At 45.8% G+C, this 13312-nt stretch overlaps 1 protein-coding gene across 1 annotated transcript; it reads left to right on the top strand.

Moving 5' to 3' along the window:
- The first annotated feature begins 10900 nt into the window (after nucleotides 1-10900).
- On the top strand, nucleotides 10901-11330 carry KCNE2 (potassium voltage-gated channel subfamily E regulatory subunit 2). Its single transcript, XM_004594125.2, has one exon. It carries the CDS (start codon nucleotides 10908-10910, stop codon nucleotides 11277-11279), a length of 372 nt encoding a protein of 123 aa, XP_004594182.1. The 5' UTR covers nucleotides 10901-10907; the 3' UTR covers nucleotides 11280-11330.
- The last annotated feature ends 1982 nt before the right edge of the window (nucleotides 11331-13312 follow it).

The following is a 13312-nucleotide window of genomic DNA, read 5'->3' as shown; positions in this document are numbered from 1 at the left end:
TCCTGAGTCCAGCTTCCGTTAATACGCACTCTGGAAGGCGGCGAGTGATGGCTGAAGTACTTGAGTCCCTGCTCCCCACGTGACAGACTCCTGGCTTCAACCTGACCCAGCCCCAGCCCTAGCTGCTGCAAGCCTTTCCACAGTGAACCAGCAAGTGGCAGTTCTTCTTCTCTCTTCTTTTCTAATAATGTGTGTATATATACATTATTAATTCCAAGGAAAAAAACTTGGTCTAGGAGAGATGACATTTCAGTTTGCTATTTTACCTGGTTCATCAGGTCCTACACTAACAGGGCATTCTCTGATGCCGAACGCAACCCTTGCCTGTGATGGACTGACATGGGGAGTCATGGAGGAGGAAGCAGGAGTGGCAATAGAGACCAACATCCTCCCCTGGCATAACAAGAAGTGAGCACAGACAGAGAGCTGGGCACAACGGGACTCCTAGCAGCAGAAAGTGGCCTAGTGGCTTCCAGAGCAGGAGCTGAAGGCAACGGGAGGTGACAATCAGGAGACACAAAGCTGTAGGGAGACCAAGAGGAACACGTGATTTTAACAATGCATCTGTGGAAGAGTTGGTGTTGTGGTGTGTTAGGTGAAGCCTCCAGCTGAAGCACTACCAACCCATAGATGTGCCAGTTTGAGTGCCAGATCTCCCAATCCAACTCCCTGCTTATGGCCTGAGAAAGTAGCAGAGGATGGCTCAAGTCCTTGGGATCCTGCACCCATGTGGGAGACCTGGACAAAGCTCCTGGCTTTCAACTAACCCAGCTCCAGAAGCTGTGAACATGTGGGGAATGAACTAGTGGATGGAAGATCTCTCCCTTCTTCTCTCTGTAACTCTGTTTTTCAAATAAAAATAGATAAACCTTAAATGGATCTATAGCACAGTATGATGAAAATAGCTAGTAATGAGTACATTAGACATTTTACTTTCTTTAAGAGTAAATCTCAAAGATTTTCATCACAACATTGTCCAACAGTGGAGGTTAATGGATAGATTGGTTAGCTCGATTTAATTGCCCCGTGTTGTTCTCACAATTTAGTTGCCTCATAAATCCATATGAGTGTAATTTGTTAACACATGATGAATAAATAGAACAAATGTAGGCTAGCTCCTCACAGGACAGCTTCAGGCTGAAAGATGCCCAAAGACAACCAGCTGGCTTACTGCAGGTGGCAGCTGCCATGTGTGCCGAGGGTCTGGCCTGCCATCACTGGGCACAGTGCTGCCCTGGACAAAAGGCTGGTAGCTTGAGTGGAACTCCATGAAGAGCAGCACCTCCAGCAGCTCTTCCCTTTTGGGGGAGTCCGGGGTTCGTTAGCACCAGATGTGGGGCCATGTCAGGTTCCTTTCTCAATCCCAAGGTGGACTCAGCTCCCTGGTGTGTCCCAAGCAGGCAGATGAACTCTGTGTGAGAGTGGGCTGCAACTCAACTTTCAGATTAAGCTTTTGCTTTCCTGCACCTTGTTTTCTGGGCAGAAACCACATGGCTCTCCTGTCAGGGTAATGCTGATCTGCAGAGAGCCAGCTACTGAGTCAAGGAGGCTGGCGTGGTCAGGGAGACGCCGGACACGACTTCAACTCCTCCTGTTCCTCCTCCTCCTCCAGGCCCTTTGGAGCTGCTCCTCAGGTCACGCCAAAGCTCTACTTCTGAAGTCATTGGAAAGGCAGATGTTACAGAGAGAAGGAGAGACAGAGGTACCTTCCATCCTCTGGTTCACCCCCCAAATGGCTGCAACAGCCAGGGCCGAGCCAGTCTGTAGCTGGGAGTTACTTCTGGGTCTCCCTCATGGGTACAGGGTTCCAAGCACTTGGGCCATCCTCTGCTACTATTCCAGGCCAGAAGCAGGAAACTGGATTGGAAGTGGAACAGTGGAACACAAACCAATGCCCACATGGCATGCCAAAGCTGCAGGCGGAGGCTTAGCCTGACACACTACCACACTGGCTCCTCACTCAGTAATTCTAATTTCAGTTTGGAGTGTGGTACAATGAGTGCTGGAGACCTAGAAAAACCATTAAGGAGCTACTCTTCGCCTCATGTTAGTACATTCCCTTTCTAAGAAGTTTGATCAGTCTCTAGTTTTCACTGGTTTATCTTACTGCAATGCAGGGGCTGGTACTGCGGTGTGGCAGCTAAGCTGCCTTTGACACCGGCACCCCACAGGGATGCTGTTGGAGCCCCAGCTGTTCCACTTCTGCTCTAGCTCACTGCTAATGGCCTGGGAAAGCAGCAGAAGATTGCCCGGGTTTGTGGGTCCCTGCTCCCACATGGGAGTCTGGCCCAGACCCAGCCTCTGCTGCCATTTGGTGTGATGAACCAGAAGATGGAAGATCTCTGTCGCTCTGTCTGCATGGCCCCTTTTTTCCCCAATAAATAAAACAATTTTTTTTAAAAATAGCAAACTTAACATATATATATATATATATATATATATATATATATATATATATATATATGTCAGTATTCTATGACATTTGAGGTTCTAATTGCTTTATATATCAATATTTAATTTTAGCACAGCTCAGTGAGGTAGGGACTCCAAAGCCCTCTGTAGTTTGCTCATTGGGCTTTCCTGCAAAAAGTCAGGCTCTCGGGTGCTATGACTTGTCACCTTCTAGTTCTGCCTTTAGCTCCCAACGCGTGATCTGCTGCTACCATCCTCAGCAGAATTCAAGAGTGAAGTTCAACAGCTGGGGTTGCTTTGAGGATTTGCGTGTTTTTCCGTTTCTGCCAGCAGGTGGCAAAATCACCCCGCAGCTGGAGGGGCTGCCTGCTCAATTGTCAGGTTCTTTGCCTGACTGTCCAGGGAAGGTAACAGGAGAAGCTGCTGCGGCGGCAATCTTTGCATTCCCATGTAGTGCATTCACCAACTTGCAGTAACTTGCAGGTGATTTCATTTTTTAAAATGTCATGAGCTTATTTATTTACTATTTGCAAAACACACACATACAGAAAATGGAGGAGAGAAAAATCTTTCAATCACTGGTCCACTTTCCAAATGATCACAACAGCTTGGGGCTCAGCGAGGCGAAAGCCAAGATCCCAGAATTCCATCCAGGTCTCCTATATGAGTGACAAGGACTGAACTACCGGGACTCTAACCCATGTGCACTCCCGGAGCAGGGAGCTGGAGCTCAAAGCGGAGTTGGAACTCCAACCCAAACACTCTGTTAGGAAATGTGGACCTCCCCGTGAGTCAAACACCTGTCACATGCAGTTCATTTTACACCATCGCCACCCAGTGTGCCTTAGACCATGCTGTTCAGACCATCACAAAACCAAGTCAACCTTCCTGAAACACATCCACAATGCTGGTGGGGTCAGCCGAGTTTGGGGAGTGTCCACCATTTGGACCAGATTTAAATCCTGGCCAGGCCTTTATGACTCGATGTCTCCAGGTCCAGATTTCTTGAGTGCTAAGTTCGTGGTACCTCTTCCACTGGGTTGCGACAAGGTGATTACATGAGACTACAATAGATACATAGAACGCAGCATGCTGTACATATTCATAAGTGACAGCTGTTACCATGCCCACTCCAGCCTTCCGAAGGATCCCCACATGATCCTGATAGAAAAGGACATTTTGGTAAATAGAGATTGTTTAGCTCTTTGTGGCTGTTTGTCGGACTTGCTACCATCTTCTGCGGCTCACATTTCTGTGGCCAGCTTCTATTTTATCAGACAGCAAGGCCACTATTTAGTTATTTTAAAATTGCCCTGAAGAGGTGCATTCAAATAAAATGTAACTTATGCAGGGGTCTTAGGAAGGGGGTACCTGTCCGGAATCACAGCCTTCCCCTCAACCATCACCATGTTTGTCTTCTGACCTAGGATCCCACTCTTCTGCGCATGTCCGGCTGACCATGGCGCTGTCCAGTGAGAAGCCTCTGCTGGGGAGAGACTCCCTGTGTGCCCAGGCACTACCTGCGTTGGAGCTGGCATTATAGACCACAAAGTGGGGATTCGAACTTCTCCGCCCACAGCCACACTCCTAAAGGGCACATCCCGTGAAGCAACAAGATTAACTTCCAACTGCCAGACCGTGTTTAACTTTCCACGTGAAGTTAGAGTAAACACTGGGTCTGGTAAGAGCCTAGGATTACAGGACACAGTTAGTGAGGGCTCAGCTGGCCCCAAGCTCGAGGTACTCCGCGGGCTGAGAGTTCTATCCAAGCCCGAGGCGCTCACCAGCCCCTCCAGCACACAGGGCCAGGAGAGCCGGGCTTGGTGAGACACTTTGCACAGCTCACACACCGCAGAGGTAAGAGTCACTGCACGTTCTTTGCTTCTTGAAGAATGACGTAACAAAATGATCTCTTTTCCATACAAATTATGAAGAAATGATTTCATAGCCTATGGCCTGCCCCGTCCTCCCATCCCCTCTCCCTCCCTCATTCCTTTCTTCGCTCCTAGCATTCCTTGCTTCTTCCTTATGTTTTTCAGTGATTTTTGAATGAAAAAAAATGTAGTGTCTTGTTTTTATTCTTGATCTAAATATGTAGGGTTGTTGCCTTTGGGAGGTCCAGGTGATGCCCGTGACTTTGACCATTTTTCAGAAATGAGAATTTGGGACTTGGGGATCAAATGGCTGTTGCTTGCCGTATGGTGTCCAGGTTTGCAGCATGGGATTCAGCCTGGAGCCTGGAGACAAGGCACAACTAACAGGCATGTGTTAAGCTCAAACCGTGTTCTTGGTCTCCTGTTTCTTTTCTCATTGGGCCACCAGCCACAGATGTAGAAATAAGGGAGTTATTATGATGTGTGACCTTGGCTGGGATAGAGTGTGTGCTGGCCTCTGGCCTGGGGGACTTGGGATCTAATCCAGGTATGGTGGCCAACCCAAGTGCCCTGTGACCCTGGACAGATGACTTCCACTCTCCAGGCTGTAGCCACTCTACCTTATTAAAGGGCAAGTTACTTTTTGTCATCTCTAGGGGACCACTCTGTTCTATCACTCAGCAAGAACCCCTTATTGGCAATCCAGGGCCTTTTGATCTCAACCCTACAGGATTGCCTATATCTAGCTTCTCTTGGTCTATTTATATGATTGTTTCATTTGGTTCAAAAGGACACAAGTAATAGCTGCCTCGGTGTTAGCCAGGTCGATAATTTTCATGGCACTCTATGGTAGGACATGGATATAGGTTAAATATGCCAGGTATCTGTCAGTTAATCAGTCATTCTGGCAACCAGCCACTAAATCAACCTACAATCGGAATGTTTTCATGTAATGTTTGTCAGTGAAATTGTTTTTGCACACTGTGACTCCAGGTTTTCATGTGGTCATGAAACAGACAATTATTAGAACACTGGCTGCCTAGCTACATCTCATGTGTTCGTCGTCACCTTCTCCCCTGGCACTCTGCTTTTCCAGCCTGGCCACTGGGGTCAGCACCTAGGTATTTAATCCTCACAGGCTGCATGATTAAGACTTATCAGGACACGCCTTCTGATCTGCCTCGCTCTGGGCCCTCGTCCATGATCAAAGAGCTGAGCAAACAACCAGAACCACTGGCCACTCACTCTCAAGGGCGGAAGGGGCTGCCACGCCTACCCCTGTAAGGAACCCAGATGACCCCAGTGGAAACCAGCACGGGTTCTGTCGTGTCAAAGACGTTTCATCATTGAAATCCTTAGAGGGGTCAGAGGGGCTCAGGAGTCCCCTGACATGGAAGGCAGAGCTTCTTACAGGCCTCTGTTAGCACTTCGGGTGGAGGGGGGGATGGGGAGTGAATATCAACTAGCTTCATTTTCTAGACATCTATGTCACATTCAGTTATGAAGACGTTAAGTGGCACTGTCCTGGTAGGCTCCTAGTTCCTTAGAGTAGTTGTGAGCATTATATAACAAGCTCATAGATAATGCATAGATAATTCAAGAAAAGAGAGAAATACCAACATGGTGGTTTGTAGAAGGAGCAGAAAAAGGAAACCTCTACCAAGACCTGGGGAGCAGGTGACAACTCCGAGATCCCTAACTACCAAAGAAAAAGAAAACAGTAATACCACTGCTCTCCCTTGAGGCAGCATTGAAGGACAGATGACCACTGCTCAACTCAGAGACCGTAGCAGGCTTCCTTTTCCATTCTAGAACGAAGTTCACTACATTCCATAAGACAGTGCATGGATGTCCAATGGGCGGAGGACAATAGGCTCGTTGTTATAGACAGAGAAAGGCTAAAACAAGGAGGAACAAAGCAAACGTAGAGCGGTCAGTTCAAAGTGACTGTCCTTAGAAGGTGGGGACAGGGACACACAATCATGGGAAAGTAGCAGCTTGCTAGTATTAGGGGATTTTTAAAAATTATTGTATAAGGGTTGAAACAAAGGGAGCTTACTTATCATGCTAGCTGAAATGTGTGTCGGGAGGGAGCAGTGAAATCGAGCCTGTATGTTTCTCTTTTGATATCTCAGGAAGGTCAGATTACAAATGGCTTTGTTTGGTGACATGGAACCTCAGCACGAGTGACTGTGTGGGGGCCGGGGACCCAGGACAAATGCTTTTCCAAACTATTGCCTCTTGTGATGTTTAACACAGGAAAAATTCCGATTCCTTCACTGTTCCTTCCTCTTTCCAGCCACTGCATCTCCCCTTCAGTCTTACTTAGTCAACCACTCCTGTTCTAGTTTAAGAATCTTGAAGCTTCTCCCAGGCAAACTTCGACCTCTCCCAATGCCCTGTTCGCTCAATCAAGTCGAGTGCAGATGGTTCACGTGCAGTGAAAGCTAGTGGGTGATTTCCACGGAAACATTCCCAGCAGGTAGTGACAGGGAATGCAGCCTTTGTCACTGCTCTGGGAATACTGGAACTTTTCTGCTTTGACCCAAAGGAGTCACTGGCGCAACTCCAGACACACAATGACACTGTGCTTTAGGCACCCACAGGTTGAGCCTTGACTGCCTGGAACACTTGTGGCCAGAAGGGTTTGGTTCTTTGGATTTTTTTTTTTTTTAGATTTGGGGATACCTGCATAGACATCATGAGATAACTTGGGGGCGGGACCTAAGTGTGGACATGAATTTCATTCATGTTCCATAGATGCCTTACATGCAGCCTGAAGGTTTTGATTGGGTTTTGACGGCAACCCTGTAACCTGTCACATGAGGTCAACTGTGCAGTTTTCCACTTAAAGCTCAAGGTCTCAAAAAGTCAGATTTTGGTACAGTTCAGATTTTTGGATTTTCAGATTTGAAAGGCTCAACTGATAGCGGGGATGATGGGTAGCAGAGAGGCATCCAGACACCTTAGGAGCTTACAATGCTGCTATCTCTTTAGGGTCCTCACCTGCAGGGGAGAGCCCCATGAGGCCCAGTGCACACATGGAGTTCCTTCAGAGAAACACGGTCCAGCAACCTGAAATGCCTAGAATAACTCCAGGCCTGACTGCACCCTAGGAAGGACATGAGAAAGGCTCCAACCTGCTCTGCTGGAGGAGGACCCCACTTCCCTTGGGTTTTCTCCTCTGTGCTTGCTAAGAAACCTCTTACAGCACTTTCCTAAGGCTCAGCCCTGAGACTTCTCTGCCCCCATTGTCAGCTCTTTATTTTGTAAGCTTACCTCATTTGGTTATTTTAAAAATTTATTTTAGCTATCTCTATATCTTGCTTATTTTTCCAATTTGTCATCCTGAATTCTTCCCAGAAGTTGCAACAGTGGTGGAACGTATGAGATGTCAAAAACCATAGCTTCTGTTTCTGGATGAAGCTGATGGTAGGGCTGGTTGAAACTAGAGGGGGAAGGATTCCCGCCCTGTTACATTTCAAGATGGACCCTGACGTAGCATTGAACATGCAGTCCCAGTGTGGAATGGTTGGTCTCTTGGCAGATGGCAGATGTGACCTCAGCTGGTCAGAGGACCATGTGGAAGAGCCAGTGATGAAATCTGTACTGGCTCTTCTCCATGCTTCCGTGGGAAACTGCTATTTCAAGGTAACATGTCTGTTACCCTGCTTGGAAAATGTGCGTCTTGGAGCAATTTCCTCCATGAAGCTTCTTTTCTCACCTACTAAGTTCTGCGTGGCCAAGAGGAGAGAAAGATCATGCCCTTGCAAGAGAGGTCATAATACATCAGATTTTTAAAAAAATGTACTGGTAATAATAATTCCCAAGGAAGAAGTCAGTGTTTAACAGGTGTGGAATATTACTCTGGAATGAAGACGAAGTTGGAGAGACAAGTTTAAAAGAAATCATTTGAGAGAGAGATGCATACATTTCATGCCTTGTTATACCAAAGTATCAGCTTTTAGTATGTAATCCTCAAATAAATGATAATAAAAATTTAAAAATTTAAAAATCCTATTGTGTTCTAAAATTAATTACGATCTGAGTGCCTTTTTTTCCTTTTTGTGCAGATAATAATATTATTAAAATAGTCAGCTTTATTCCTTTACTGAATTCTGTTTATGATATCTTGTCTTGGTTTTGGCATGTAAGTTATGCATAATTATTTGTTATCCTTCGAGGAAAAATAAAATGCTGAAAATGAGAGCTGCTTACTGAATTTTTAAATAAATAAATTTATTTGTTTGAAATAATTAAACTTAGAAAGGAAGAGACATACACTGAGAGAGGTCTTCCATCCTCTGGTTCATTCCCAAGGTGTCCACAATGGCTGTAGCAGAGCCGATCTGGAACCAGGAGTCAGGAGCTTTGTCCAGATCTCTCTCATGGGTGCAGCAGCCCAAGCACTTGGGCTATCTTTTGCTGCTCTCCCAAACACCCTAGTAGAGTGCTGGATTAGAAGGGGGGGCAGCCAGTACTTGAACTGGTGCCCATATGGAATGCCAGTGTTGTAGGGAATTACTTTATTGCTAGGCCACAGTGCTGGCCCCTGGCTTCTGAATTAAGCAATTTTTTTTTCTCTTTTGAAAGTGCTAAAGACACAGAGAGAGAGATGAATCCATGATCTTCCTCCAGGTCTCCCACTTGGGAGGCCCAAACACGTGAGCCATGTTTCACTCTTTTCCCTGGTGTGTCAGTAGGGAGCTGGATCAGTAGTAAAGGAGCCAGAACTCCAACCAGCATCCTCATGAACATGGGATGCTGCTGTCACAGGCAGCAGCTTTACCTGTTACACTACAATGCCATCCACCTATCTGACTTTATAATAGTAAATCATTTAAAAACAAAAAAACATTCTTAATGAGGGAAAAGGGGAGGCATGTTTCATGTGCCCCCCTCTCAGATGGGGAATGTTTAAAACATTTCATCAAAGAAAGACACATGTTAAAGATGGGTGGCAAACTAAAAACCTAAAGAATGGAGAACTAGCAGATGGAAAAGGAGGCCCCAAGTATTCTAGGCACAAGAAGCAGAATGTGCAAATGGCCAGGAGCAAGAAAACTTGCTAACTTGGAGGAAAGAAGTTAGTGTGGCCAGATGATGGCAAGCAAGGGGACACCTAGGGTTGGATAACAGGTGGCCAGGCAGCCTTTAGAGGAACTAGGAATGACAGGAAGATATTACATCATTTTAAACCCAAGGGAATGGCACAGTCCCCTGTTCCCCTTAGAAAAAGCACAGTGATTGCTGTTCAGAGAGGGTCACATGTTACTCCAAGGAGGTGGTTTTGGGGAGAGCTGTGCTAGGTTGCATTGAAAGCCAGTGCGTTGCTTCCTCTGTGTGAGAGATGTTGGTGGCTGGGCATTGGCTTTGGGACTGACGAGGAGAGGTGGGTTTGAGAAATACAATGACTACTTGAATTGCTGATGCTTCTTTCAGGTATGGATGTGCATAATCATGTCTTTGGGGCAGTTAGGACAAAGCATTGCCTACACATAGGGGAACGATTGCCCATGCCCCTTGCCATCTTGTGCCCTCCATACTATGTCTCAATCCCCCCAATGTGTAAGGTTTCAATGAACTGATTGCTGAGTTCTTATCACGAAGGAAGCATATGCTAGCTGATCGTTCTAGAAACAAAAGTTATCCAGATTACGGATGAAAACTAGGCATGGGAGAAAAACAAGGAAGAAAAAAATGTGTTTTTAAGTAACCACTAACTTAAAAAACGGTTTTACACTAACCATTACTTGCATTTTGATCTATTTATTTATAGTATGTTCCCCTCTTTTCTTAAATATGTAAACATTTATGTATACATATGTAAACGTCAAATATGTGGAGCACTTCCAAAAGTTCAGGGAAAATAGAATTGAAAGGTAAGTTTACAGGATGGGCTCAGCAGTATAAACTGGTTAAGCCTCCATCTGCAGCAGCAGCCTTCCATGTGGGTGTTGATTCAATCCCGGGCTGCTCCACTTGTGATCCAGCTCCCAGATGATGTGCCTGGGAAAGCGTTGAGAGATGGCCCCTGCTTCCATGCTGCAGATCGGACTGACGCTCCTGGCTCCTGGCTCCTGGCTCCTGGCTCCTGGCTCCTGGCTCCTGGCTCTCAGCTCCTGGCTTCAGACTGGCTCAGCCCTGACTGTTGTGATCTTTTGGGGAGTGGATCACCACATGGATGCTCTCTCTGCCTCTCATCCTTTCCCTCTAACTCTATTTTTGGAATAAATAAATATATCTTTTAAAGAGATGCTTTTCTTATTGCAAATATTTTGAAATGTATGCATAGTTTTTCATGTATGCATCTTCCATGAACTCTTAGGAGCCCACATCTATGTATATAAAATACATATATATATGTAATATTAGTTTTATGCCTTCCATCAACATTTTATTATGAAAGACACATGCAAAAAATGAATGAAATGTGTTTGGTCAGCTTAAAGAATTACAAAATATACCCTTCATCAATCACTAATCAGGTCAAGAAAGAATAATTACTTCTTCCTTTGTACCCCTTCCCCGTTCATTCCTTTATGTGACCAAATGTGGGGAGGTGTGTTCTCTTTGCTTTGCCCTTGATGTTATTATTTATGCTCCAGCAGGAGGGGAAGCATGTCTGCTTTATCCAACTGGACACAGACTCTGGAAGATGTCTTCAAAAGGATTTTTATCACGTACATGGACAACTGGCGCCAAAACACGACAGCTGAGGAAGAGGCGCTGCAAGCCAAGGTTGATGCGGAGAACTTCTACTATGTCATCTTGTACCTCATGGTGATGATTGGCATGTTCTCCTTCATCGTCGTGGCCATCCTGGTGAGCACAGTGAAGTCCAAGAGACGAGAACACTCCAACGACCCCTACCATCAGTACATTGTGGAAGACTGGCAGGAAAGGGACAAGAGTCAAATTCTGCGTCTTGAAGAGGCCAAGGCCACCATCCATGAGAACGTTGGCGCGACAGGCTTCACAGCGTCTGCCTGATGGGGGAGCGAGGCCCAGAGCATGCCATCCACAGAGGCAGAGAGAACAGTGTGATGAGTAAATCCAAACTTGGTCCAGCTTGGTAGGAAATTCCCCGCTCTCCATTGACAATTTTTGTGGAGATTCCATGGTTGGACCACCAAGAGCAATTTTGATCATCTCAGTGACTTGTGCTTGCCCATCAGGGCAGGGTTTTTTTGTGTGTGTGCCAAAAGGTATCTTCCTTTCTGTGCCATGGAAACAATGTCAACAGTGACAATAAAACCACGTTTAATGGAAGCTGCCTGGGCCTCAGCAGTGGGGGGAAGGGAGAGACTAGGAAATCACTGCATCTTCAGTTTTGCAGGATATCATTTGCACGTGTCAGATTCCATTTGTTAACGATCCGGAATGTTCTTGAGACGCTGAGGTTCAAAGTCTACCACGGGCTCAGCCACTAAGACAGGCACATTGTGAACTCAGTGTGCGGGGCTGAGAATGACACTTCTAGGTGTTTAGTTAATGGAAAGTCCGAAGATAGAATAAATATTTCAACTGGCAAATAATACAGGAGCAGACTACTGCAGAATTGCCTGCTCTGAAAAACACACTTTCAGTTAATATTTTGAGTTTTGCATAAAATAATATTTTAACATCACTTTAACCAAAAATGATAAAGCACTGCCTTACAATTATTTTTATTCATATTTATTTTATTCTATTTATAATTACTGATTTTCTGCAGAGAGCATTCAAAATGCCACTGTCTGTTGAAAAGCTACACAGCAGGCTTGGCATTTGGGCACAGCGGATAGAATTGCCAATTGAGACCCTACCTTCCACATGAATGATGGTTGGAGTTCCAGCTGTGCAACTTCCCATCAAGCTCCCCGCTAATGTTCCTGGGAAGGCAGCAGAAGATGGCCCAGGTCCTAGGGTCCCTGTATGGGAAATCCAGAAGAAGCTCTAGGCTCCTGACTTCAGACTGATCCAGCTCTGGCCATTGTGGTGTGAACCAACAAATGGAAGACTTTCCCTCTCTCCATCACTCTGCCTTTCCAATTATCCTTTATCTTTTTTTCAAAAAAGAAAAGCTAGATAGTAACTTTAATACATATATATATATTTTTTACTTTGGATGGTGAGGGGATGTTGGCCAAAGGATACAAAATTTCAGTTAACAGAAATAAGTTCAAGAGAGATCTATTGTACAGTAAGGTAGCTTAACTAATAGCCATATAGTGTACATATTCTTGGAAACAAGGCTGAGTGAATGCTAACTGTTCTGATCACCAAAACGATGGCCAAGTGAGGTGATCTATATGTTAATTAGTTAGATTTAGTCATTACACAATGTATATGTATTCCAAAGCATCACTTATGTGTGATAAACACATAGAACGTGCCTGTAAATTTAAGTAAGATAATAAAAAATAGCTTGCATGATGGAATATAGGGCTGCTACGATTAACGTGGTCTGCCCCTGCCAAATGCACATGGGAATTCAGTTGCCAACGCAGCTGTGTGGGGCTTTCACTGACCACTCTGCCTTCCACAGCCTCTGTTCTGCCACGTATGGCGCAGGGAGACAGCTCAGCAGGAGCCAGGCAGATGCTGCTGCCGAGCTCTTACACCCCTAGAGCCACAAGCCAGGTTGCTCTGTAAAGGATCCAGTGTTGAGTGTGCTGGTGTAGCAACAGGAAACAGACTAAGACAGCAGTATCAGGACTGGCAGGCCTGGAAGGCATCCTGGAGGTCATCCCGTTTTTGCCAGAACATTCTATCTGTAGATGAGGAAACTGTAGTCCTCTGAGATTAAATATCAAGTAGGCAATGTTTACCTGCTTGGGCCACTGGCCTGAACCTCAGGGGCAAAGGGTCAAAGTCTCCTTTGTCAGAGCAGCAGGAAATCAGTGACGAAAGGCAAAACTGTGGGGTCGTAGCACTCTGTACAGTGAAGCCCCTGGTTTAGTCTCTTCTTGCCACTCCTTAGCCAGGGCTTGGCCATTGTGGACAAGGCCCTGAACCTAGGGTCTTGGGGTGACCACTGTGAA

Source organism: Ochotona princeps, chromosome 3, assembly GCF_030435755.1.
Source record: "Ochotona princeps isolate mOchPri1 chromosome 3, mOchPri1.hap1, whole genome shotgun sequence".
Lineage (NCBI taxonomy): Eukaryota > Metazoa > Chordata > Mammalia > Lagomorpha > Ochotonidae > Ochotona > Ochotona princeps.
The sequence above is the reverse complement of the archived record's forward strand: the minus strand, read 5'-3'. Positions and strand labels throughout refer to the sequence as shown.

What these genes read in the sequence shown, in the direction of transcription:
- KCNE2 (XM_004594125.2), top strand. Translation starts at nt 10,908, where the DNA reads ATGTCTGCTTTATCCAACTGGACACAGACTCTGGAAGATGTCTTCAAA.